The 27967-nt window shown below is 42.9% G+C and overlaps 1 protein-coding gene across 5 annotated transcripts; it reads right to left on the reverse strand.

Annotated features, from left to right (window-relative positions):
• Window positions 1-27373, reverse strand: AKAP19 (A-kinase anchoring protein 19). 5 transcript variants are annotated; one of them, XM_090144412.1, is made up of 7 exons: window positions 27309-27373; window positions 23377-23558; window positions 18815-18988; window positions 11605-11798; window positions 6739-6807; window positions 6093-6169; window positions 1-2443 (listed from the first exon to the last, which is right to left on the reverse strand). In XM_090144412.1, the coding sequence occupies exon 7, from the start codon at window positions 2294-2296 to the stop codon at window positions 2033-2035; it is 264 nt and encodes an 87-aa protein (XP_090000538.1). In that variant the 5' UTR covers window positions 2297-2443; window positions 6093-6169; window positions 6739-6807; window positions 11605-11798; window positions 18815-18988; window positions 23377-23558; window positions 27309-27373; the 3' UTR covers window positions 1-2032. The 5 variants fall into 5 exon arrangements, with proteins under 5 accessions (XP_090000538.1, XP_090000539.1, XP_031460287.1 ...); XM_090144413.1 differs by lacking the exons at window positions 11605-11798; window positions 18815-18988; window positions 23377-23558; window positions 27309-27373 and adding an exon at window positions 9410-9533; XM_031604427.2 differs by lacking the exons at window positions 11605-11798; window positions 18815-18988; window positions 23377-23558; window positions 27309-27373 and adding an exon at window positions 8527-8657.
• Between the last annotated feature and the right edge of the window lie 594 nt (window positions 27374-27967).

Here is a 27967-nt window from a genome sequence, read left to right on the forward strand (position 1 = left end):
GGTTGTACTACAGAAAGGTCAGTGGTACAAAGTTGTGCTGCAGTTAGCGTGCTCCAAACCATTCCTAGGATGCTGTCAGTCACACACTACCCACTCAGACCCTGTGTATGTTCCACAGAGAAAAGACAAAGCACGCAGACATTGAATTCCCAAACAGAAGGACGTGTGTATTTCAGAGCACACCAGTCCCCTGTCAGAGTGCCTTTACTGTGCTAAATCAAAGAATTGGTGGCAACTTTGCACTAAGAGTGGCTTTTGAAGACTGCAGAATAGTTTCATCTAGAGGTAAGCAGACAGATGGAATTCCATTTAGGTGAAGAAGCCTTTATTATTACCCATTTAGCATTAGGCCTGTTAGCACAGCAGCACAGCCTTTCCAGTCACTGCCATCTATGGCACGTGGACAGCCCAATGGCCAGGCCCAGCCTGGCCAAGGCGAGTCAGCAGCAGTCGTGTGCTGAGCTACAAAGAAGTACTTCTGACCATTCCCTCTGAGTACGCTTCCCACCAGTAATTCAGTTTGTGTCAGAAAGTTTGCAAAACAGCCGAGCTCTCTCTCAATTCACGTGTGAGAGTAAGCTGAAAACAACACTGGAATGGTCCCTCTTTCTACTGCTTACTGCTGCTTCAGAATCATACTTGTATCAGTCACGAGGACTGTGTGTACCTTGTAAAAATAGTAACAGTGTTTGCCAGTATGGAAAGCAGTTTCCTTCTGCAAAATGAAAACATGAAATGGAAAGCACTTGGATGCAGAAAAAAATGACATGGCCGATACACTGGCCTTAACAGAAGAAGGAGCAAATGGGTGCTGAAAAAACACAAGCTTCCTATGAGGCATTCACTTTGCCTAAGATGGCAGCAGAGCGGTAGGAGATGAGTTTGCTTTCTCCTCCCAACCCCAGAGATCAGTGCAATAGAGGTCAGACCCCAGAGAGGAGTGGGGCTGTGAGTTCTGCAGCACTGCTGATGAATGCAGCAGCCCATTAGCCTGGGGCCCAAGGCTCACTCACAGCCCTGTGTTCTGCTCAGGCCTGAGGCTCCCACAGCTCAGCTGTGCCTCAGTGCACATGGCTCTACCCGTGGGGATGTGCTCAGCCTGCAGGAGCAGAAGGCAGGCAAAGGCCAACAGTTCTGAGGGTGTGATGCTGGATTGAAAGCTCAGCGCAACGCAGCCATAGTCCCATGAAATCAATACAGCCCCCCCGACCAAAAAAAAAAAAAAAAAAAAAAAAAGTTAAAATAAGAAAAAGCAAAGCAAACAGCTTTGGCCTGAATGCAGCAATTAGATGTAATTAAACTCTTACTGCAAGGTTTTAGAGAATAGCCTTCATGCATTTGCAGAAGCCAGAGCATCTGTTAACTTAATTACAATGCACTATTTATCAATATCGTAATGTTTCTCATCAGTTCTGTTAGGAGTGGAAGTTGAATAGGATCATAATCCATATGGTTCCCTGAATACTATTTGGTTTTACAAAATGCTTTTCACCGCCTTCATCATTTTGTGGTTTGTAGGCCTGCTCGGGTCAGAGAATCAAAGTGAAGGTTACAACAGCAGCTGCCTTTGCTACATAGAGGTCCTGCTTTTGCTTCAGCGGAACACAAAGTTTGCCAAGCATACCATTCTCGTCACCTACAAACAGGCCATATATTTTTTATGCAGTACATAAATATAATCCATGCTTTGTTCTTAAGCATCTCTGGGGCCCCTGCGACAGTGCTCCTACAGTTGCAAGGCAGTTGCATTCTTCCCATTTTCTTTTTTAACACTAATTTCTGATCACTCAACACATACAAAGACAGACAACACTCATCATACAGCTGATAACAAACAACACTTGATTAATAGGTTCTACTGTATTCCACAGAGTTTCCTAGCAATATAGATTAAAAGGCAATTTTTTCCAGCCTCACCTTGCAAACACATTCAGAGGAGCACTCTGCTCGGTCACAGCTGACTTTACTCAACTTGCACCAGCACCAAACACGAGCTGCTGCCAGACAGACGCTCACTGAAGCCAGAGCAGGCTCAGGGCACATCGCTCTCAATGAAAGGGATGTCACTGTATTTGCTCTCTGTCACTGCCCACTGCTTCACTGCCTGATCAAGAATCTCGTGGGAGAGGCGGTGCGCGTAGTCCAGCACTATGGCGCTCGATGGACCTTTCTCATCCACCATCCCTGCTATCAGTGACGATTTCTCCCCGGCGCACCCTTCGTCACCTTCCCTGCTCCCTTCCACACGGATAGCGTTCGATCCCGCAAAGGCATCTTTGGATTTGATGCATCCCATGGTACATTTGAAAACCCAGCTGCAAAATTCAGTTCAACAGCATGTTTTCGTAACCTGGAAGTGGCTCCTTCCTTTGTTGCACAGCGCTGCTGCTTCTCGCCAGGGGTTGCACTGTCTCCACCAGTGCTTCTTTACTTCTGGAGAAATCTGTCAAAACAGTGTTTCACAGAAATGCAGTAAATAGTTCGCCATTCTCAGTGAGCTCAAAGGGGAGCTAAATTGGTTGCAGAAGCTGTAAAACCAACTCCAATAAATCTGTGCACAGTGCATCTAAAACGTGCTTATCAGTAACGTCCATCTACTACAGTCATCAGGCAGAGTCCGACTCAAATTCAAGCTTCCCTGAAATGCAGTTCCCAGTGTGTGACATGAGCTGTAAGCCATCTATAACAATCTGCAATATAACTGTACAGGTCTTGGGAAAAGCATCTGTTTCTTCCAAACAGATGAGACAGTGCTGCTTTCCTCGGTCTGTACACAAATACCATTTAACTGCAGCAACTGCTGCCGCTAAGAAGGTAAAACAAAGAAGAGCCTCACACAGACAAAAGCAGCAGGTAACCACCACCTGGCAGGACTCGAGTTACATAAATGCCAGATCTGCTCACCTTGCCAGAACAAGTGCTGTAAGAAGCACACACTGACATGACCTCCAGGTCTGCTTCACAAGAACGTGCCAGCAGAAAACTCTATCTTTTTCCCCACACCTGAGCAGCTCCTTTAGTCAAACTGATTGAGAATCTGAACTGGTGAGCCCCACGTTCCACTACATGCAGCTTTGCTACTAACCTACAGAGCAGTTTCTCAGGCTCTTTCCTCCAGAGGGGCACAGCAGAACTGCACGATCTGCCTGACGTTGCTTGGCATGAGCTTACCACTCCCCAGAGTTAGTAGACTGCCAGCCAAAATAAAGACTGTGCTGCACAGAAACCAACTGTTCCCTACAGTTTCACCCAATGACGTTGTACTGAGGTCAGCCAAAGTTAAACATTTTTTTGTAAATAGCCTTTGAAAACATAATTATGGCAAAGATATTAAGAGTTGTTTATTTCCTTTATGTACTGAGGGAAACAGGGGCTCCAGTCCAGTAACCTGATGCCAGGCAAATACTGAGAGAGGAAATCCCATTTGTAGGCAGGTGACCACAAAATGCTTTAGGTTGGAAGAAGCTTCAAAGATCATCCAGTTCCAACCCTCTGCTGTGGGCAGGGCTGCCAACCATCACATCAGGCTGCTCACCCAGGGCCCCATCCAACCTGGCCTTGAGTACCTCCAGAGATGGGGCATTTTCCAGCTTCTCTGGGATGCCCCGTTCCTGGAGGTGTTCAAGGCCTACAGGTAGGACAGCACTGCCCCAGCCCAGCAGCTGGCATGTGAGCACCATGAGCAAGTCAGGCTCATGGTGATAAGCTTCTGTCCTCCTGCAGGAGAGGACATTCATGAGAAGGCCCCTACCTATAGAAGGCAGCTTTGGAAACATCTGTGAAACTGGCAGCCCCAAGCACTGCAGTCATGGTTGGTGCTCCTGGAGGAAAGTCAGACCTGTGGGGCTTCTGAAGCCACAGAACATTTCCATACCTTTGGTTGGTATCAGAACATCTCAGCATTTTAAAGAAACATCTGTAAATGACTTAAATCAATGCAGTGTTTCTTTTGACCATAATGACATGAAGCAGCAGGTGCCACTGTGTTTTAAGACTAAGCAATATAGCCATCAGGCTTGTGACACAGACCCTGCCTCAAGCATTGGTAGGCCAACCTGACACAGAAGATAGTTAAACTGTCGGTGAGTTTATATTGTAAGAACTTGTTATTAAATGAGTAAAAGAAAGGATTCTCTTAAGTGCACAAGAAACTGAACGTATATCCCTGCGAAGGTTTATGAAAATCCATGAGGTTCACACCCACATCTTTCAGCCACGTGTATTGATGCAACTTATAATGCTGACAGAACGTGCTTACAGACCAGAGGCCAAGGAGATGTCTGAAAGCCATTCAGATTCTGAATAATTCAAAACTTCTAAATACTTTTGTCTCATACATTTCTTATTTCAATATTTATCATTAATAAAACATAAATAAGATAATTTCCACTTGCAGTTCTCGAACTCTACATAGCTCAGAGCATCTCATATGCTAAAGAATCACTAGACAGAAATGCTGATCCCTGAGTTGCAATCTTTATCCAGACCAAGGAATACACAGGCTTCCCCCATAGTGCACAGATACCCTGCCTAATCCCTTCTCATTATACTCTGCTGGTGACAGTCAGAAATTTCAGATTAGATCTCATGACACTCCTAGACTTGGTCAGAACTATAAATTTAAACCTCAGCTTCCCCTCACCATAGTTTGAGCGCTGTCCAAATACTCTATGCCATAGGTGATATATTACCATATTTTTGTCACTTTCATCTCTCACATTTTATCTAATGACTATCTGAATTTGGCTATTTAATTTGGCTTTTTATCTACGGTTATAACCCAATCCCTTTCTATGCAATCCTTTTTTTGGTGCTCTTTAGAGAAGGTCTGTTAAATATCAACCAGTCCTTGTACTTTATCCTTGTGTTAAGATGTGTTGGCCCTACAGCTGGAGATTTCCTTTCCTCTTTTTAAGTGACTCCAGCAAATGAGTTAGGGCTGAGTGGAAGATGGAGGGAATGTGATTAGAAGGAAAGCATCTCCTAAAGCAGATATGGAGGGATTCTGTAGGCCAGGATCTTCCTCTCGAGGACTTCCCACCTTCTTACCTCTGCCATTTCATTTGGGCTAACTCAGATATGTGTGTGACTGCCTGACATGGAGGAAGGAGCAGGCTAGAAAACAGCTGGACAGCAAGACATGCAAGACAATGAAACTGTTTCCTATTGATCACTAGTTAGGCTTAAAAGCAAAGTTATTGACCCGGGTTTCAACTGTAGACTGTTGCTCGTTTCATTATTCATGGAGTGCAGTACTTTCTAAGTCAGCGCAGTAGGTTTTATTGTTTGTCTGCTCTACTCTAGTTAATAATTGTTGGCACATAAATGCTTGTAAATGAAGTTGTCCTCCATCTTCTGACTGATTTCCCATTTTTCTGACAGCCACTGCTTGCACATGTAGGATAAAGCACTGTTTAAATCCTCTCTGCCTATCTCATTTCCAGCGTTGTTCTGATAGGGATTTTAACACGTCTGGCTGTCTCACAAAGCACACATCTTTGGTGGAGGTGAGTTCACGTTACTGCCGGCACGATGTTGCACTCAGTAACCGCACAAGGCAAAGCTGGCTGACCAGAGTCTGTTTCAGCACCCAAGCTCTTGCCTGTGGCTGGCTGTGTTTCAGAAAGCACTGCAGGGATGATTCCAGGCTCAGGCCAAAAGCTCTGTGGATACAGCTGCTCGCCTGAGAAGCTCTTGTGCTTAGCTCGAGGCAGAAGTTAGTGTGCTGCAACCTGTTCTGTTGTACTGTTATCCAGGAGTTAAAGCAGCACCGCTGCAAATCTTAACAAAGATTCTCTTTTTAAAGACCAGTTTTACAATAAGTGAAATGCATTTTTCAGATAAACTAAACCAACAGGTTGCTGGTTGTGCTAAATTTCAGTGAAGCTATGATCACTAAGGTCTTAAATACCTCACATATTTAACTTCAATACTGTAAATGCCATGTGTTGTTTTAAAAAGGGTCTGGAGAACACAGCCCTGGAATTACAAGTTCAGGTGTTGTTTCCCATTAGTTCCTACACACTCACACACTGTGGTAATACAAAGAGGGAAAGTCCTATGGGAGCCATGCTGTGCAGGCTTGAACTCACCTTGCATGCAAGGACCACGCTGCCTCTCTGCCAGCTTTCTTCAGTGCTTCCTGCCAAACCGAGCTCATTTCTAGTCACTGAAGGAAAGGAAACAATGTTAGAAAGATGCCTGCCATTTCCTATCATACCATACAAACAAAGGGAAAACATTAATAGCACATACACAGTTTTATTTTGATAAAAATGTTCCGGTGTTAAAAACTTCAATCAGAAATAATCACAAAAGGATAAGCATAAGCCATCCACCACTAAGAGTTTTGTTAACCTCCCTTCACACAATGAAGGGAGGCATAAAAGGAAATTTTTGTGGTTTGCAGCAGCTCAAGTTTCACAGGCAAATAAGTCCCAGCTCCCATGTACATGGTTTCCCTTGGTTAGACCTCTGAAGTATCTCCCTGATGAGCAGTGCTACACTGCAAGGAATCACCCTCTCCAATGCTGTTTTATCAGTCAGCTGATTAAAAACAAGTCCTACTTTTGGAAACAGCTCTGCATAGCTGCACCCAGTTGAGCACAGTGGGTGATTTCTGCTGCCAAAGAACTGGGCTCCTCACTTCCCAACATCCCCACATGATGCCCTGTAACAGGGAGGCTCTTAGGTCCTTCTCCAGCACCCATGAGGAAGGAAGACCTGTGTGCTACTTACCAGGGACCTGTCTGCTCTGAACAAATCATGCCCTTCGTCCCCAGCACAGATTGCTTCACAACTGGGACTCTGCAAAAAGAATCCAGACATAAAACACTGCATTTACAAAGTCAAAGTTCTGTATTACCACAGAGTTAAACGAATCCCTCAGTGCTGGCCCTGCAGAACTCTGCTCGCCTGTTCACCCACAGCGTTTGACTTTCTCAAAGGCAGAAGGATGACGCAGCACTTCAGACATCAGACTGAATGGCAAGCTGCAAGAATTTATGCCTGGTTCCTAACCCCCAGGGCCACTGCGGGTGGGTGGCTCCGTCCCCAAGGACAGGTTGGGCAGGGTGCAGGATGGGCGCTGTGCCAGGCAGCCAGTGCCCTGCCTGCTGCTGAGCTTAGAGCTCTCTTCTCTCTCCCCCTCTCTGAGTTTCTGCAAGGAGCCAGGCCTCTGTCACCAGACACAGAGGGACAGCGGTCAGATAATCACAGTGCTGTTAGCAGGTGTAACAAAGCCCAGCGGGCATCTCTTTCTTCCTTGGACTGCTCAGACATAGCAGCTGCAGTTTTCTGTGCTGATGGGGAAAAAAGGGAAGTTTAATGTTTATTATAAATGTTGCAGAAAGGGATAGAAATGCTGGGAAGCGTTCAACACAAGTTCTCCCTGTTATCAATAATAAAAATTAGCAATGGGACCTCTAGAACTACCCAAAAGCACACACTGCAGAGACATCCAACAACTGCTTATGCATACCAGCTGGATGCACAGCCACACTTAGCAAAAGTTCTCAACCTTCCAAAAAAAAAATGGCACGTGATTCTTTTAGTCCTTCTAAGGAGACTGAAACATTAAGTACAAAGGGAACCAAATCCTCCTCTATTTCCAGCTGAGTGCCTTTTCCCAAACTCAGCTAGAAGCACAGCAGAAGCACGCTGCTCAGACGACGAGTGAGCTGAGCAATGCGCACCCAGGAGGCAAACTGGCAGCACCTGGGCAGCCAAAACTCCGTGCTGCATCTCATGGCGGCAAAGTCCAGGCCCTCCATGAGATCCAGCAGTGAGACAGAGCACACCCAGCCTGCCTTCCCTCTGCCCAGCAAGGCAGGACCTCGTGCTCTGGCACGCAAGATGTGATGCTCATGTATATTCTGCCCTCCTCCCTCGCGGTGCTTGCTGCTGGCAAGAGATAAGCGCTGCAGGTTGGGAAGGGCTGGATGCTGGAGACAAGCTGCTGCTGAGCAGGATTAGCATGTCAGTGAAAGTTTTCTCCTTATCTCCCTTATGGTAGGCGCTGGAATTTCAAAGCCTTCCCCCCTACTGTGGCTGGAACTGATTAACTCCACCATGAGTCTAAGCCAGTCTGCAGCTGAATGGGGCAACAGTGCAGGCCGGGAGAGTGCCTTCCTTCCTATCTCCCTTTTGAGAGCCAGGCGTGACCACCAGCTTATTCTAAACGGCTTTTCAGTAAGAGGATGGCTGATGGAGCAAGCAGAGGCAAAGGAAGGAACCTTTTGGTCAGAATAGCAGTAATTCAGAAAACAACAATCAGGCAGCAAGCGCAGCTCTCGGCAGCCAGAAGGTTAGGTTTCATCCAGGAAAAGCCTCGTTGGAGGTATGGAATGCTGTACGCATGGTAGCTCTGTCCTGAAAGGCTCCCTTGCTTTAGTGCAGCAGCAGGTTGGCTTCAGCTGGGAGACAGCCTGAAGGTGAGATAAGGAAGACGTTGAAAGCTTCTTACAGGCTCACTTAATGTCGCTGCTTGCCTACACAGCTATAGAAGAAAAGGCATGAAGAACCTGCCTGAAGCTGCTGAGCTTCTCAGGAGCTCTGTCTGCGGGAAGTCTGGCCAAAGCTGCGGGAACCAATTGCCGGAGTCACAGAGGAGCGCCTCCTTCAGGAGAGGGAGTAGCCGATGGCTGCGGAGATCTGGAACTCCTCAAGAATCCAGACCCGAATCCAAAATGATGCTCAAACTGTCGAATGGAGACAGGACGTAGTAAATGGATGTTACGTTTTCAGCACGGGTGTAGAGCTGTTTCCTCGAGTAGCGTGCAAAGGAAAGCATGTTCGAGTCCCCTCTCAGCAAAGCCCAGAGCACCGCGAGCGTCGGCAAAACCCCATACGCGTCAGCTGCCGCCCCGGAGCCGGGGAAGATCCCAAGAGGATACGCGTGGGGCACTCGCCGAGAGCCCTGCAGGAAGGGCGAGGTCCGGGGAACCCGAGGTGGGGGCCGCCGTCAGGTACCTGCGGCAACACCAGGCTGCCGGGGGGTGAGCTCAACAGAAGAGCCGCTTTCCGATCCCACGCAGCACGGCACGAGGCGACGCAGCCCCAGCAGCGAGGAGCCGAGCAGGCGGCTAGCAGGGCGGGGCGCGGCCGCATTCCCCGCCGCCGTGGCTTTCCCGTAGCCCTCCCGCACCTGGCGGCAAGGCAGGACGGGCAGGGCAGGGCAGGGCAGGGCAGGGCCGGCCCGGGGAAGAGCCGCCGGCGAGGTGGGGATCGCAGCGCGGTGCTCGGAGCGGCCGCAGGCTCGGAACGCCGCTTCGCTAACGGAGCGACACCAATCTCTATAGTTTCCGCTTTTTATTACTATATTTAGAAACCCAATTCCGACTCCCACCTCCCGAACCGCGAGGAAGCACGAGCTGCCGCTCGGCTCCCCGCGATTCCCGGCGCGGCTTACCGGGCACCGCCGCACCCCGCCGGGCGCCGATCGGGGCAGCCCTCCCGGGCCGCTGGGGGCGAACCTCGCGGCTCCGGCAGCCCTCGCCCCGCCGCCGCCCGTCCCGGCTCCCTCCGCAGGAGCTCGGCGCTGCCCCCCCCGGCCCCGCTCTCAGCGCCCCGCGGCGCTCCGGGACCCGCCCGCAGCTCGGTGCCGGCCCGCCCCGCGCACACCCCACGGGCGCAGGGAGCGCCCCGCGGCCACCTGCCGGCGGACGGCGGGCAGGGAGGCGGCGGCGCGGCCCCGCCCCTCGGAGGGAGCGGGCACCTCCCCGCCTCCGGTTCTGCCCGGCCCGGGATGAGCGCGGGGGAACGCGGCGTCCCTGCGCGGCCGGGCTCGGTAGGGATGCGCGGGCTGGGGAGAGCCGGGCCTGACCGCGCGCAGCCCCCAGCTCCGCCCGTCTCGGGCTCGCTCTGTTTCTCCCAGTGTTTTTAACCCGAGTACGTAAGCTGCATTAAACAGGGCTGTATTAAGACAGCGCTGAAGGACCTGGGGAGACAGCAGCCCCCTCCAACCGGCCCGCAGCCACACGGTGCCCCCGCCAACTTCATCTGTGCACGCAGACGTGCACCGACCCTACGGGCTGGAAACAGGTGCGTGGTCTGAACGCAGAGATTCTGAAGAGCTAACACAGACAGCAACCGGAACCCCCAGTGGCCAAAGCACAGCCTGTCTGCCCTGCCCTGAGCTGCGGGATACACTTTCATAACACAGAACACAGAAAGGGTATTACGAACAGTTACACGTTTGTACAGCATAGGTTTTAGTCAGTTGAAGGTAACAGCTCATAGAAACTTTTGTTTCAACATGTGCTAGCTGCTCATCTGGAAATTGAGATATGATCTGGGAAATCTGTCTAGATCAAGCTTAGGAACGTTTCAAACAAAAGTTAATTCGCAAGTGGGGTATTGGTTGCTTGAGAAAACCCATAGTATATTCAATAAATTATGTCATACCACATCTCATTGAAATACTACTGAAAATCCCACATTTAGAAGACAAGTTGGTGTTTTAGGGAGGAACAGGGATGACAAAGTTAACAAAAACCATTAAGTTAGAAAGAGCGTATTGATGCTTTTGTCCTCTCTTTTCTGCTGTGTAAGGCCTGAGAGTGCTTCCTTCTCCCCTCTTCCCTCCCTTTCCAGTCAGAAACCAAGGCCTGCCTGAAACAAACATTGCCTCCATCATTTTTATATGAATTCTGTCTTCTGCCATTCTTCAGTAGTTTTATCAACAACCACTGATAAGATGAATGCTAAGAACTGAAAAGCACAGCTATCTGACTTAGGTTCTACCTTTGCTTTTGTCATAGCTAACAGATGCTGAGGTAAAAGCTGGCCTAAGGGAAAAGACTCTAGGACTGAAGGATGGCACCAAGCAGCCTTTTACACATAGGACATAAAAACTACAAGGGGAAGGCAGAGATTCATTGCCATTGGCATTTCTAGTCACACCAGAAATAGGAGCTTGGCAGGTTGGGATGCTTTTGTAGTGTAAAACCTCATTCAATATGCACTGTGTGCTCCAGACACACAACTAAAGGAAAAATTGTTTTCAAGAGAAAAAAAAATACTGACAATTCAAGACTATTTTTATGTCTTGTGTCACATACCAAGTAGTTTCATTGTATTGGACTCTCTCTGAGACTATAACATCATAAAATCCTAATGGTTTCCTGATGCTCCCGTAGCTGTTTGCCATGGGGAACGCAGTGCTGCTTGGGGCTCTCTGGATTGCAAAGGCAGCTTAGAGGCACATGCCCTTAAGGAAAGGTAGAGCAAAGACTTTTGAGGAACTCAGAAGAAGCCAAAATAGTTTTTAAAATAATTCTGTAAATTAATTCTCATTCAAAATGACAATATGTTTGAAAGAGGGAACTTCTTTCAATGGAAAGGTGTTGAGCACTTCAATTAACAGAGATTCGTTGATGACAGTCCCTGACCAGAGAAGTCAACTGTCTCAAATACCGGCCTCATCTTGGTGCCATGGCAATGCAGGGGCATCTTCTCTCTTATTTTTAAGAACATTTTCTAAACGCTGACTCTCTCAGCAGTGTATGTAGAAGCCAAGTGCTCAAGCATCACATTCATCATGAAAGAAAACTGAAAGCACAGTGAAAACACACCCCAGGAGCTGAGGAAAAAAGGCAGCAATACCTTTTGCCTTTGTGTCTGAATGAAGCAGGAGGTGACGTTTGCAGCAGCTCCAAGCCTGGCCATCGGTTGTCATGAGAGGTGGTGGGGATGCTTGGCGTCAGCCTTCCATTGCCCTGCTGTTCAGTGTGGTTGGAGGCAGCCTGTGCAGTCCTGTACAGTCAGGCGTGTACACCATCCTCACCCTGCAGCCACTGCTAGGGAAAACATAAAGCAGGGAAACAATAAATACCAAATATTATTATATTTTTTTGCTAATAAGGCAGTGTACCAGCCAGAGACATATTCCTGATTTACATGCAAGACTTTTTTTTCCTCGTTTGCTCCAATTCTGAGCACAGTAACACAATGCAGGCCTGCAGCACGGCGAGGAGATTAACTGAGCATGAGGCATTAGAATATTGCAAAGAGGATCAAAAGAGATTTGTGGCTGAAAAGCCACACACCAGAATTACAGTCAGCTGAGAAGCTGGGCAGACAGAAAGTGGGTAAATCGCTTAAATTTAGAGATCTTCTAAAATAAATCCAAACGCTGGGGTATGTGCTGCAGATTGTCATGTCAGCCCTCCCTGTGACATGAAGCTGCACACAACAAAATGGAAAACAGTAGTTTTGTGACAATCAAATGTTACCCAACAAAAAAGCAAAGTCACAGTAAACATGGCCACAGATGTGCCAAAACCTGAGAGCCCTGAGACAGCAACAGACAAAGCAGCAGCCTTGCATCATTTGCCACACAATAGTAAATAATACAGAGAAATAGCAGCGATGGAAGTACCCAATCTTCTCATAGCATTCTCTTCTCCAAAGCAAAAACCGCTACCAGAGTTCCCAGGACAAAAGATTTTGAAATAGAATTCAAAATAGGAAATTGCATCTCAATTGAGATAAAAGCGTACTTCACTACTGCAGCCAAAGCCGTGGATCAGCAGTGACATGCTAAGTCCCTGCTCCTCCCAATCCTCTAGCAGCTCTGGGCATTCACATACTTAAAACAGAGAAGTAATGTGTTTCAGAGGATTATCATACCGACATCTGTACTCAGCCTTCAAATTTTCACACTGAGATAAACCATCGTTACAAACAACAAACAAAGAACAAGTACAGAAAACAAAGAGCGAGTACAGAATGAGAACAGATTTTGTACTGTATGGGACCTAGCTGGGATGGAAGAAACTGTTTGCAGTCACATACAGGGTGCTGCATTTTGGATTTGTAGCTACAGCAGTGTCAGTAACTCACCAGCAGGCAGGAGGCTGGGAGAGGACAGCCTAAGGGCCACAACTGTATTGTGCCATCCAACCCAAACAGTGCACCAACGAAACAGGCAGGCAAATGGCCTCCTTTAGAGCACAGGGCGAACAGATTTGCAAATAGGAAATATAGCAAAGATGCCTTAAAAAGAAGCTGGGGAAGACGTTTGCTCATTAGGGCACAGACCGAAGACTGAAGGAGGAGAGTGCTATGGAAACATCCCTCAGGAAGGCGTATGGGTGGCTGGATCAGATCTACTGCTGCAGAGGATGGTTTCATTCTCTTAGATTGCTTTGTTGGCTGAGATCAAGTCCTGTGTACATTCTCTTCTACACCAAGAGTACCTTTTGCAGTGCAAATGTCAAATAGATTCCTTTATAAAGCCACAAAATGTCTTCTACTGACACCAAAGTGGAAAGATAAATTTGAAATTCATTTTCAGAAAAGTCTAATTTACTAAGAACTGACATCATGATTACTTTACATAATAAATCTGTTGTTATCTGCAAATATTATCCAACATCTAAACAATCTAGCTCATTTTATCTGAGGCTACTGTCCCATATTTTGTATCCTTTCCACTATATCAAGAGGTTTTCAGTTGCATAATCTTGAAATCAGAATTCTTGCACAGAGTGAAATTTATGAGAGTAGACATTAAGCAGCAAGAAAAAAGATAATGTTGGGGGCATAAAGTGAAATATACAACTGCACAGATTAAACAACAAGATACTTTTTGGGGGGCACATATAAAAATATTACCTATAACCACATGGCAAAGAAGAAAATAAGAAAATTGATTTCACGTGTGGTATACATAAGCCCCCTAACTGTGCAGTTTGGTTTCAGGAGGAAAAAATAACCTTTAACAGGGTTCACGTGATTGCTCTTTGGGGAAAAAGTATCTTGAGGAATCACGAGCATGAAAGAGCAATTCAGTTGAAATAAAGGGTAGTTATGGACAGCTTACATCACTGTTACACTCGACTGAGAGGTTCAACAGAGCATGAGTATACTTGGCTCAGGAGCCCATTTTTAGGATATGACCCAGAGTTCTGCTTTTAAATCTCAGTTTGCCCAATTTCCAGTTAATTTTGTGATATCCAGTCCTACAGCAGATATGAACACTTTGTGGAGTGAACACTGGGTCAGGATAAAGCTAGGATTAAGACCTGAGCTGCTGTGGTCGGTGTCAGGGGCTCCTTTACTGAGCCAGGGCTTGAGCAGGTCTGTCAGGAAGTGTCAGACATCCCGTATCACTATGGGATGGAGTCCCAAGCCTGAACAAGGAAACACATACACATATATATAGTTTTGTACGCAGATAAAATGCAAAATACAAATAATAACTAATTTTAAACCCAAGTGTTTTAAACCTAAGTGTTGTCTTTCACATAGTTCCAGCATATTCATACATGGTGAAGTTTTCTGATTTGTTAATGTATTTAACATAGGAAAGATAATACAATCTGCAAGACACAAACAGATCACAAAAAATCCAGCAAGGCCATCCAAACCCAGGTGGTCTGCCAACAACCCCACAGTTTAATGTTGGAAATTAACTCCTATTAACTGGAATAACTTTTAGTTCTTCTTTTAGCTCTCCCCCTTTCCCCCTTCCCACAAGTCAGAAGTCAGCTCTTTGATGTCTGAATTTGACACTGTTCATCCCACATAGTTCCAAGTTCAAGATCCCACTGGTGGGCTGCACAGCATCTTAGTCGCAGGAAAAGTTGGTCAAAGTCCTGACTGTCATCAGAGGCTAAGTCTCTGGGTGCAATTTCCACTGCTAACTTGTATCACTTAGCACCAAAACAAGCCTGCATTTAGTGAATGAAAGGAGTCATTCCAGGAGCTCAGCAAAGAGCCCAAACACACACAGTCTGACAAAGTCTTTTCAGCAAGCGTCAATAGTACAGACAGACAGACACATTATTTCAAGGCTCAGTTCTCCTGAATCAGAGAGAATGAAATGGAATGAATTGCTTCAGCCAAACAAGAGCATTTAGTATTTATATCTGTCTCATCTATGAGCAACATCACATAATAATGCAATTAAATAGCAGCTTAATTTCTCCAACTGCTGCCATGTCTCTTCTTATGTAGCTACTTACTGGCTTGCAAAGATCTCATCCCTGCAGCATCTTAGCACACCACTGATTTTGTTCTCAAAACTGTCCTCCAAGTGGAAAATTATATTTTCTTTTTAATGGTTGAGAGAGGAGGGATGACAAAGGGGAACAGGTGGGGAAATCAGCAAAACACATAGGCTTCAGTCTGTGCATACACACAGAGTGCTGAACTGGCTCTGGACAAGCAGGGGTACCACTGCTTTTATCTATAAAACAACAAAGACTGTTTAACAATTACTCCTTTTATGTGGATTTGTTCATGTCTCACACAGTCTGAAGGACAGAACCAGAAAAATCATGCTTTCATTTTTTCATAACTGCTCCTTGTGGTAAGATTTCATATAATGAAGCAATGAGTTTACACCTGTATAAGTGAATAACAAAATTCTCACTAATATATTAGTCAAGACCCAAGCTTTAAGATTCCTAAACCAAATAACCTTTCCTCATTGCCCAATCCGAACACCTCTGAGCTTTGTTAGTCAGCTTTTTCTATGCTGAAAGACTAATCCTAAGCAACTACACATTTACATTTGCTAACAACTTGTTACTCATTTGACTACTGGCATGATTTTAATTCAGGGTTTTGCAATTTTCTTTCTCAACTATTTGGACAGAATTCATCTAAAATATGCTGGATAGAAAGCTGCTATAAGTAAAAATACTATTTAATGAAGATGGATTGTTAAATTTACTTCCAAGATTCTATGCACGCTCATTATTCAAGCAACCTGTTCCAAATACATCAACAGTGACAAAAACTTAATGACCTGTACTAGTGAATGTAATGCATTATTGCATGGATACCACATCCTGCTGTTATGATATCTGTTTGATTTTCAGGTGATTACAGTTAAGAGGAGAATATTCCTCAACTTTTTATTAAAGGGAAGAAAGAATGAGAAACATCTTCTGTTCAGGAAGATGCTTGTTTGGAAATGATCTTCAAATCTTTGCCCTCCCAGGAGAGGTAGCGAAAATCTTTCTTCTGTCTCATTGCAAAAGCAGCCTATGAGCCACATTCATTATCTTGGCCTGAAATTTGTAAGATGGAAGACTTACTTCAGTGTTATTAGAAGTTTCAAGTTTCATATGTGTTCTTCAACTAATTTAAGGTTAGGTTCTGCTTTGAACACGATGCACCAGTACCAGGCACTGTGCTGGAGCATTGCCATTTAGGAAATTATTATTGAAAGAAGGCCCTGCTTGATGCAAAAAGGGCAAAGGGCACTAGGATTTGAAAACAAGAGCTGATGTCTGTTCAGATTTGACCCACAGCCTTTGAAAGGCTATAAAGCCCTTCAAATCAATGGATTTCATTATTTCAGTACTTCTGGATTAAGCTACCTTTGGACTATGTTGCCTTTTGTGATATCTTAAGGCTCTAAATGTCTGCTTGGTGGAACATAGAGTTGCACAAAAGATTTGGTTTCTTCAATCAGCACTATAACTGCTTTTGAGTTTTCATCATGCTTCATATTTAGTATGATTACCCAATCTTTGAAAGAAAGGTGCTTTACATTCTCTGCATTTGACTCTGTCTGTATTACAGGCATGAACTAAGACTTTTGTCAAAAGATGTTTGCATCCCTTTGGATATTGCTACAGCTTCTTTATTCTCCCTAGCAGAAAACTAGTAATCAGATTTTAATGCTTTTTTCCCCTTGTCTATGGATTTCATGATGGTAGAAATGTTTACAAGGGCATGTCAGTGAACTTCCTAATGCAAGTCAGTACAACAGCATCCATAACCTCCACTCCCAAAACACAGATCCCAAGGACTCAGTGCTACAATAGTCTCCAGAAGGCTCTTTGAAGATTCTCAACCACTTTTTAGAGCCAACCCTGAGCGCTCGTCAAATGAACAAAGCCTGTTCGAGCTTTTCCCCTTCTTCCTTGTATACACTTTCACTGCTCTTGTGCATATAGCAAATGGAAAATAAACTAATTCTGACTTAGTCCCTGAAGTCTTTGCTACACGGCTGGTAATATTATAGGTGTTATTAAGTATAAACACCACCATGTAGTAGTGAAAATATTAGCTTTTTCTGATTTTACCTTGTAAGGAAATGTAGATTTAAGACCTATTGTAGAAAACCAAAGTCTATGTGATACAACATCACATCTAAGAAATTTGGGGTTCTTATACACTGTTAAATAACATTTAAGGAATCTCACCAGTAGAAGTGCTTACTATTGTAATTATCACCACAATAAACTCACAGTATTTAAAGCAGTGCAGCATTTAAAACTATTGTGTATACATATTTTTAACTTAATATTCTACCTTTCAGGTAAATATAATCTGCTTAGATGCGAGACACTTTCATCTCATGAAAAAAGCCAGAACCAGCCCTGAAACAAAACAACTTGGTGTTCTTTTTAAGATCTGAAGTTCTCACGATGTTTAACAGTAGTTAAACTGGAAATGATTCGTCAGTGATAGCTTCCTTCTGCCTCCCAGCCAGGCAGACTTGTAGAGCAAATAATTCAGCTGAGATTGTTGAATATACAGTCAGTCAGAGGAAAGAATCATTTACAAAGCTTATAGGTTTTTATGTTTGTCATATATATATATACACACACACTTAACACACATATAAAGGAGAACAAGACTGCGAATAGCTCAATTAAAATTTTCTATTTGATGTGTAGGCATTTTTTTGAAATTGTCAAATACCGATAAGCAGAACGAGTAAATAAAAGGCAACTGCAGTTTGTTTACACCTGTGTAATCAATAAATTCCCTGAGATACCATGGACAACTGCACAGAATTGATGGCTATTCTATCGCAAAACAACAAAACCTTACATGACTGGAGCGGTTTTGGAAATGAGGAGAATGGAAGCAGAAAGGATACAGAGCTGGATCAGTCTGCCTAAAGTTGAAGAAATGGAGGTACTTATTATAGAAAAGAAAGAACACAATAAACTAGATCATGTTCTGCTTCGGACAGAGAAGATGTTTTCTATTTTGCATGTAAAGGTACAATAGATGGAATATAATACAATAATACAATACAATATAATGGAAAGGAAGAAGTCCATAGTGATAACGAGGTGTCTTTACATAACACCTAATTAGACCTCAGAAGTTGCTGCCTTCAGAATGGATTCAGAACACCCAGGTTTACTGTAATATGCAAAATGAGGTTTGGAAGGGCTATCTGGTCTGGTGATTTCACGCAGAAGCCAAGACTTAGCAGAGACTGCAGAGGAGCTGTATGAAGCAGCAGACAATTTTGCATGCTTACACAGTTTGAGGATTTTATTCTGTGTTAGATACATAGGCGTTATCTCTGATTCACAGCCTCACCAGTCTTATTCTGCAAGCTTACCAGGCTTGTTTAAATTAGTATGAAAAAAAAATAATCCAACAATCTAAATTCTTCAGTTTTGTCTGATTTCCTCATAGGGATGCAAAACCTGCTCTGGAGGCATATGACCACTTTGACACTCCTGAGAATTACACTGAGCTCCATCAGCTTTCTTATCAATTACCACTTGTTAAAAAGATTCATTTTTAATGTTGGTTCTCTATTACAGTACATGCTCTTCCTGAGACCATAGGTAGAATAGCAAAAGAGGTTTTCAAAAACAAAACAAGCAGAAAAAAAAACCACAAACCCAAATGGACATTATTTTAGAGCGGCTGCTACTACTGAATTTCTTGATCTGCAAACTGATATTTCAACCTTACTGTTTAAGTAAGTTTGCCGTGGGAGACAAACAAACCGGAGTAGATACAATAAAAATGATTGATTTTATTTGCCATGCCCAAAATCTGACCCAAGCCCTTTTGTGATGAATCAAAAGCATGCCCTTACCACAGTAAAAGCGCTGGCAGCTCTGACCAGCTCTTCCTGTCAGCACAAATCACATGTTAGATTGCGACTCCTCGGTAATTCAACAGTGGCTGAAATCATGCAGTGTTAGTCCACTTGGGCAAGTTTCTTCCAGTTCCTTGCCTTTTCTGCTGCCTTTGTTACCCTTTTGTAATTCTGTGGAAGAAAGAATGTGATAAAGGTTACCATAAAGCAATATCCTGACAGGAAATCTGACCTATCCCAAATTCAGATTTAAATATAATGCTTCAGGCTCAGCCCTGTATTGGTGGAAGAGAGATAAATATTCATTTACCACTGCTGCAGCCTGGGAGAAGCAGAAAGCTACCACTCTCATGCTCAGTGAACATTACTTTAGAAAGAACTTCTTATAGCAACTCTGTGTATTAGCGCTGGTTCTCAAAGAGCAGCTATTCCCCAACAACCAGCTCCAGTGGGTCAGCACAGAAAGTTGGCTGGTTTACAGGAAGTAACACTTTCTCTGAAAATACTCATAATGTAAACATTAGGAGTAGCTTAGGACTTAAATACTATATAATCCAACTGAAAAGAACATATCATGTTTGCCTGCATGGAGAAATTAAGGAATGTGGTGGTGACTGTCCCACTATCTAAAACTGAGATGGTGCTATACAGTGAAAAATATGTTTTGATTAAATTCTCTCCAGAAAATCAAAATAAAATTGTGCTATGCACTGGTTGTTACTGCTACTATTAAGAATTCCTGTGAGTTTGTACGTGCAGCTCTTTGTCCTGTTTGACGAAGGGCTAACACAGCTCCAGGCTTCCATTCAAAGGCTTCTTGAAACAAAGAGCATCTTATCTGCTTGGTAGAGCTTTCCAAGGTGCTATGCAAATAACATCCTTCCCATTGTCTTCTGGCTGTTTGTGTTCAGTATGACTCAAAGTACAAGCTACAAAACTTGCTATCAATTTTCCCCTTTCAGTTCCACTTTAGTAGTACTGAATGCCTGCAAGATAAGTCTAAAATTAACCTTACATAGTAATGGTCAGATAATGTTTGTTTAATCATCAGCAAAATTAACAAATTTTATGTTATTTTTTAAGTACAACTGAAAGAGAAATAATATTAATTTCGGAACAACTTATTGTCTCCTATTTATTTCCATGGAAACTACAACAGATGCAAAGAGCACAGTAACACTCTCCCACAGTGCAAATTCTCAGCTACAAAACATTATTTTTCAACATAGTCACCACCAGTATGTGTACGTTCTCAGGCTGCCCCTCTGCCGCCATCTGCTGCACAGCAACAAAATGTAATAGTGGCAGTAAGGTTCAGTCCCCACTGCTGTACCACCAACATCCACCTCTAACTTCATGGGCCAGCGTAATGAAACAGGAGGCAGTACTTTCAGCTCTTGTGTGTTTCATACAATTCCAAATCCACATTGAAATAACTAATTATTTCTTATCATTTTTATAGGCCTTTTTTCCTTTATGAAGTGCACGCCAGTTCTCATGTAGCACAGTTGAAAGCAGTAATGTTAATGTAGCTCTAGCTAACAGGAAGGGATATACGTGAAGGAAATCTCTTTTATTACGTCAATCAGTGAAGCATCCACTCCATTCCAAATATCCTGGTGCAAAGTTCACTGGTTATAAAACAAGCTTTGTGCACTTACTACAAAATCAGCAGTATACAAATAACTCTATCTATTAACATGGGTATCCTAGAATATTACTTCTATTAATTCTTCCAGATCTACTCACAAAAAGCCCTTCTGTAAGTTAGCACATACAGCATGTCTATCTTGGCTAACATCATGCCAGCACAACTTAACACAGAGCTCTGGAGGAACACTCACTGTTGTATTTCAGATGTGTTACATGAATTATGTTTTGTAAGCATCCTTTCAATTATTTGCATAGTTGATGAAGAATATGAGATGTTCTTATCATTTCCATGAGTCCAGGGTACATGTCCACTCAGGCAATGACAAGCAGCTATTTGGCACCAAGTGTTGAGTCCTAAATTGTTGTGTATATCTGCAGAATATATAAGGTGTTTTGAAAATCTGTTACTGAAGGTGGGAAAAAAAAACCCAAACCAATCAATATCTTTGCGGTTAATCCTCATTTCTCATCCGCCACTTGGCTTATGCTGCAAATTAGGGGGCTTGATGAGAAAGAAGAGCTTGCATGTGTCAAGAAAAAAAACTTGTAAAATTTTAAAGCAGCAACCTTTATTGTGAGGAATTGGATATGTCTGCTAAAGGAGCCAGAGAGAGTTCCCAAGAGAAAGGGGCAGGACAGCTAATGCTCTAACCAGTGCAGATTATTTTCCTTGAGTTGGTGCTCTTATGAGAAGCTTCATAATGGAGCTCATAAATAAGAAACATCTTTACTACATCAACAGGAAACAAGCAACAAAGAAGAAAACATTTATAAAAGGAGAGACAATAAAAGCTGAGTTTTTCTTCCTATAGATAAGAGAACATTTAGAATATTCTACAAACAACGTCATAAGGCCTGTGGAGTTGTGTTGACTTTTGAAATATTTATGTTTACAACAGCTAACCCAAAGCATTACAGATGAAATCCTGAGGCTTGACCAACTTCTCTGGTAGGTATGCCAGCAGCCAGGACAGAACTGTGCAGTGCATTCTGAGTGTCTATTTCAATATAAAATGACTGCACTGCATTGCTATTGAGAACATTACAGCATGACTCGTTTTGTTCCATTCAAAAAGAGTTCTGTGAATGCATTGCCACCACAGATGCACAATGCTGGAGCAATATGCCAGGCCTGCAATCACAGAAAGCTCTTTTATTTTAACCACTGGAATTTGGCACATGAGTACACATTCACTGTCCGAAGTTGTGGAACATTTCCAAGACTTTATTTCAAAGCCAGCTTTTCCATTTGCAAAAAAAAAAAAAAAAAAAAAAAAAAAGTAAAAGAAAAGTTGCCTTCATCTCTGCTTATCATACTGCTGGGGTTATGCTTATCACCTATAGACAAGTGGGTACCAGGCCTTGCAGGCTGTCCCTGTTCTGCCTACACCTGAGTTCAGCAGAGACAAAGCCATGGAGTGGGGTTGTAGCAGAAGCAGAGCACAAACACTGGGAGATCTGGCAGAGAATAGCGCGAGTTGGACCCACAGTGATCTTATATGAAGCCATCTTTAGATCAGAAGGGTTGATTCATTCAATTATGGCAAATGGCAAGATTAAGGACAGTCACTCTATTGTTGCATTTTGCAAAACTGCGTTTTTCTGGATTTGCTTTCTGGATTTGTTAGAACATCTCATAACTTCTCATGTACTAGGGAAAAGGAAAAGAGGTGAGAGAGGCAAGAGGGAAAAGAAGAAGAGGGAAAGGAAGAAGAGGAAAAACAGGGAAAAGAATGGAAAAAAAAAAGAAAAAACTCTCCAGACCCATAGCAGTCTGGGTCTCCGCGCCCCAGTGGGTGCCATTCCCGCAGAGCCCAGCAGAGGACAGGCCGCACACAGCAAACGACAAATTGCCAGCCCGAAAATCCCCACTTCACTTTAGGGAGGAGAGTTGTTACCGTTAGAGATAACAAAATGAAGGGCTTTGGTGCTTCGCATGCCTTGGTTGTGCAGAAGGTAAACTCTTCCCCGTCCAGCACCGGCTCCTTATAGGAACGGTACGTTTCCCAGCACACAGTGGCCATGCTCCAAGCAGTGCTATCATCTCACTGGGATGGCTCCTGGCTTCACACCTCCCAGGCTGACAAAGACAATCCCATCACCACCTGCAGGCTTCTGCAAGGATTTTATGGTTTTCCTCAATGCCCAGAGATGATGTTTCCTGCTTGTTAGATGGCACTGAAAGCCTTGGACAAGACTGAACATACACATTGATTTCGATTGCATCCTGCACCTGGGGTCATGCTGGTACCATTCCCTCAATTGCTCTGTGACTTAGGCCAGGTTTTCCTCAACTATTTCAGTAAACATTGAATATTAATGTCAGGAATTCTGGGTAGAAGTATAAAAGATCCAAGGCTAAAGAGAAGAGAGCATCTTGTTACAGGGAGGGAGCCTTTAGAAATAAACAGAAGTTTAACAGGGCGCGAGTGTAGGATTTGTTGTAAGACTGATAATTAAACACCATAGTGAAGGCTGCAGAATAAAAAGCTGAAAAACTGGAAGCATTTACTGTAAGTGCATCCTCCATTAAATGTTTTTAAGAAGTCCAGTGGGAATACATTTCCCTATCTGCTTGTAAAGTTCAAAGTTTCCATTAGCATATCTGGTCAGTTCTGGAACAATGATGTGAATTAATGAAATGAGCACTGGAATATGCAGAAGAGAAAAAAAAAAAAAAAAAACAGGAACATTCTAGCCCTGCACAAACATACAGCCCTAATCTACAATCAGGAAAAGATAGCGAGAAGAGAAAGTTGTCGGACACCAGCTGAAGGAGACCCAGTGTCATTTCCCTCAACTGTACTAAATTCAGCAGCAGCTCCTGGGTGAGCTGAGAGGTACAAAGGCAAACATTGCTGCAGCACCAGTTTCCCACCCACTTCACCCATTGCATACTTACATACCACTGCTGGTGAGGAAGTCCTGAGCAAGCAGGACTCCCTACTTCTCTAAGCTCCTGAAGCGAGGAAACCATCTGCCAGGCAGAGTGAAGTTTTGGCTTGGTACTTAAAATGCAGATGCAGACCCAAGTATGCCTTGAGAGGAGACTCCACAAAATCCCAGATCCATTAACATCTTGGTTTTCCTGGGAAGACAATGGGAGAGCAGGAATTGAGGAGTTGCAGCAGATCCCATTCAGATGCCAGTGCACCATGGCATCTGTATCCAGCACCACGCTCTTATGTGAATCCTGCTCTCTATTACCTGGAACTCAAAGCTGGTGAAAACAAAATGAACTTGCTACTTCCTTTTTTATAAGTCAAAGCAATTAAATATCCACACCATCAAGTAGCTGACATAATGTTTAGAAGGTCGACCACTTCTGTAAGAAAATATACAGAGAAGGACAAACTATTCTAGGGCTTTTGTTACAGACCAAGGTTTCTTCCTAGTTACAGATTTCATATTTTAGTTAATGGTAATAAGTTCAATTAGAAATGTGGTTATTTATGCCTTACAGTAGCTGCAGCTTTAATTTGCATAATGCAATTTTGGTGATGTTTTTAGGTTTTTTTAATTGTGATATGTGTTTCATTAGACATTATCTCATACGTACCATGAAGATCAATAAAATGCTCTCCCTTACATTTCAGATGTGTGAGAGAAAGCGCTTGGTGAGTTAAGACAGCTGGGCTCATACCTCATACTTAAGCACTTAAGATACCTCAACTTCATTGCATTTCATCGTATGTCTAGTTTTTCCTATTTAGTAGTAACTTCTAACCAAAATTATTTCATAACCATTATGCACAGCTATAATAGCAAATAAGTGAGAGATGATTCTAGTAAAAAAAATATTTTAAATGGATTTTCTCTCCTTTTTGATACTTTATTCTAGAAGCAGGAGGTTGGACTCCACAGTTTCTAGAGGTCCCTTCTTACACCTGCAATTCTGTGATTCTAAAAAGTGATATAAGGTGACTGAATGGTTATCATACCCAGCTGTACAGGAGCTACCTTATTATATTTGTTTTGAATTAGCAGTAGAATCCAACTGGTTCTGAAGTAGAACAAAAATCATTGTAAGCAACAAGTGCATGATTACAGTGCATTTAATACCATTTGAGTTTTTATTCAAGTTCTAACTTTTGCAGTAAGCCAATTACAGGAACAACTTCATTTAATTTAAATAACAGAAAAAAGATGAGTGAATTTCTAGTCTTCTGGTTTGTAAGGAAACATTTGACAATCTAGCCTACAACAGAATGAACACGCCTGATTTCTGGCATGGTTATAACCTACATCCTTCTCCTTCCCTGCCATGAGCTTCTTCATACTCTTGTAACTCTTTCTCAGAAATGGTTTGGTTCCCCTTCATTGCCATTTGGTCCACCCCCGTAACAGGCTCAAATCCCATCCTCTCCTAACTATCTTTTCTGGGTTGCTGGCCAGGCAAGGGATGACACAGTGTAGATGGTCCAGAGCTATCAGTGCGCTGACTAATGACTAAGCACATGCTAACTGGCTAATTAAAGGCTGCCAAAAAGGATGGGTAATGGTTGGGCTCTGCTTGCCTTCTCCTCAGGGAGGCCATTAGTAATCTCCTTTTCCTCTACACAGTCACTGTTTTTCCATAAAACTCACAGTAACACAGTGTCTTCAAAACTTCTGTATCCGTCATTTTTGGGTTTGGATATTTTTTTCTATTTTCTTTAGGTTTTCCAATGAGTACGAAAACTACCAGTGTAAAGCAGAAAGCCAAAAGGCAGCTGACAGTTAGACAAATGTGTGACTTTTCTCTTTTGAAAGAGTCACATTCTTATGTTGCTTGATTTTGGGGGCCTGAGTCATGATCTTTGAATAGCCAGGGTTGGGAATACTGTTCACTATTGGCAGGCACAGTGGGTAGAATGACACAAATCCCAAAGATAATATTAAAACACCATAAAGCTCAGTAAGATGTGCATTTCATTTTTAACTCTTTGGTTTTGCTGATGGTAACGTGCTGCTTATTTTTAAATCATTTTTGTAAAATAATTTTTTGGGGAAATACTTTTATCTAGTTACTTATATTTCACTTATTACTTACCTTGTCACCTACATCTGTAGCCAGCATTATCCTTCAATGCCACAATGAAAGTCAAAGAAAAACCATTTCTCTATGGCACTGTTAAAGAAATTGAGTGCTTCAGTACCTTCTAATCAAATGCTACGCTTTAAGCTCTCTCCAAATTCTTGCAGTCTCATAGAAAAGAAACAGCAACAAGAAAAGATGAAGACGAAGTTATTCTAATAACAACCTACAGGTATTCAGAGAATGTGTATCACCGCAGTGGCTGAGAGAAAGCTCTGCTCTTGCTCAGAGCTCAGTGGCATTTTTAGGCATGAAAAATAAAGGATTTTCGTCCTGCAGTCAAAAATGAATGCATTTTTGAGGGGAAAAGAGTGGCTTTTTTTTCCTCCCAGAATCATTACGCAACACTGACAGAAAATCATGCATTAGTTCACAATAAGGCACAGTCAGTGGAAGACCTTGAAGGAGAAGGAGGAGGCCAGGTATCACACCAGGCAAGCTGCTGCATAGCACAAAGAAGAGGCATGCTGATAGAGGCGTTTCTCACCGGCCACTTCTCTTGTCCCTTCTCCAACATGATGAATGGCTCCCAGCCAGACTGCCAGAGCATTTAATGATCCTGATTTTAATGACTGCGTCAGTGTTCCTACCTGTTTATTGATGGATCATCATTCCCTTTGGAACTGTATCTACTGTGAAACTTGGCACTATTATTAAGGTTTCCACTTGGGGGTAGATTCCCTTTTATATTCAGCTCTTTAGTCATTCTGATTAATATAAAATAGCTTTATTATGATATGCATTGTTATAATACATTAAAAAGAACACCACAACCCAAAACAAATACAGAACCAACCAAAACTTTATAACTAGTCTGAAACTGGGTTAGTGATTTTCAAGACTCTTTGTGCGAATCATCCTATCCACCATTCATAAAGATGTTTTTCCAGCACCAGTAGTGTACTGGCCTCTTAAAAGTGCAAGAATACTAACAGTCTGTTTAAAACAGTATGCTGTGAACATGGCATTGGAAACTCAGATCTCTCCTAACTTGTAGTTCCAGTGAACCACAAGCCCATTTATGTTACCATATATTGAGAGCACTGACAGGAGCACCTTGTATGAAAATAAACGCTCAGGATATAAGCAGTCAAAATGTTTGCTCCACACATGGATTTAGCTGAAATGAGAACATCAAAGTTAGACCCTAAAGCTGTAACCTGGAACATGTGAGCACGATACATCTATTGCTTGCATCAACTTTACACCATGGAAAGACAATCAATTTAAATTGAATACTCAAGATTCACATTACTGGTCGTGAGCTGAATATTAGGCTCAGTATTGTGCCATGCAGTGAATTTTTGTGCCCTGGAAAGGTAATGCAAAATAACACAAATGACTAGGCAGAAAAAGACCTCTTGGAATGTTCTGTGAGGTAACATTCTTCCTATATGAACATATACAAACAAATCCCCATTATTTGCCACACTTTCAGGTGTACTCATTATGGAAAAGAAACAAAAAAAAAATTAGTGAAAAACTGACAGCATGGTCCCAACTTAGATAGGAAAACTGTGACATTTTGCATGAAATTCTGGGATTTGTATTTGTTCTAACATATAGACCCCCAATTCCCCAAATGAAAATTAATTCCCTTTTTTTTTTTTTTTGCTAGCAGCATGTCTAGTGTCATCTACATTAATGTAAGATTTTACAAGCCATGACCTGTAATTATACAATCCAGTCTAAGTGTATCTTATGCAGAAAGCATATTAAAACAATAATCTTAAAAATATAAGTGGAATATAGAAAACTTACAGATGGTTGAATAGAAAGCAAAACATGCTATCACTTCAGTTGGCATAATACAGAGGTATCCTGAACTGAAATAAAATAGGATATGAAAAAATGAAGATTTAGTGACAGAAGGAATTTAAACAGTTTATGTCATTTACAAATTTCAGTAATAATGGAAAAAGCAAGCTGGACTATTTCTGTGTAATGTTAGTTGAGTAGCTAATGATATTCTTTAAAAATACCTTTGCTACTAAAGGTCTCTCAGTATCTAATTTGCTGCCCAGGATTTTGCTGACAAGGCAAACTTTCCTTACTTAAGTGTCTACACACTTCAGTAATTAATTTTGATACTAAAGGGTCAAATAGTTAGCCCTTACTTTTAGTCATACACGTACAAAATCTTTATTCCTGCTTATCTAGTACCTATCAGAAACACCTATTACAGTTTTCTGAAATTTGAACTGCTTAATACGCTTTAACTGTTGAACAGCATAGATTCCTAATGTTTGCAGTGTATTTATTATGTATTTTTTCCCCTCTTCTTTACAGAAGTCCCACAGAATTTTGCTTTAGATAGTACAAGCTTTCAGTCAAAATAGTGACAGAATCCTAAAGCAACTCTAAGGAAAGCTCTGCCTCAATTCATAGCGCAGCTATGTGTTCAGTGTATATTTAAGAAT

This window comes from Phasianus colchicus, chromosome 7, assembly GCF_987193195.1.
Source record: "Phasianus colchicus chromosome 7, bPhaCol1.hap1.1, whole genome shotgun sequence".
Classification (NCBI taxonomy): Eukaryota; Metazoa; Chordata; class Aves; order Galliformes; family Phasianidae; genus Phasianus; species Phasianus colchicus.

Bases quoted from the DNA above. Each gene is read 5' to 3' on its own strand.
- AKAP19 (XM_090144412.1), bottom strand. From the start codon at position 2,296: ATGGGATGCATCAAATCCAAAGATGCCTTTGCGGGATCGAACGCTATC.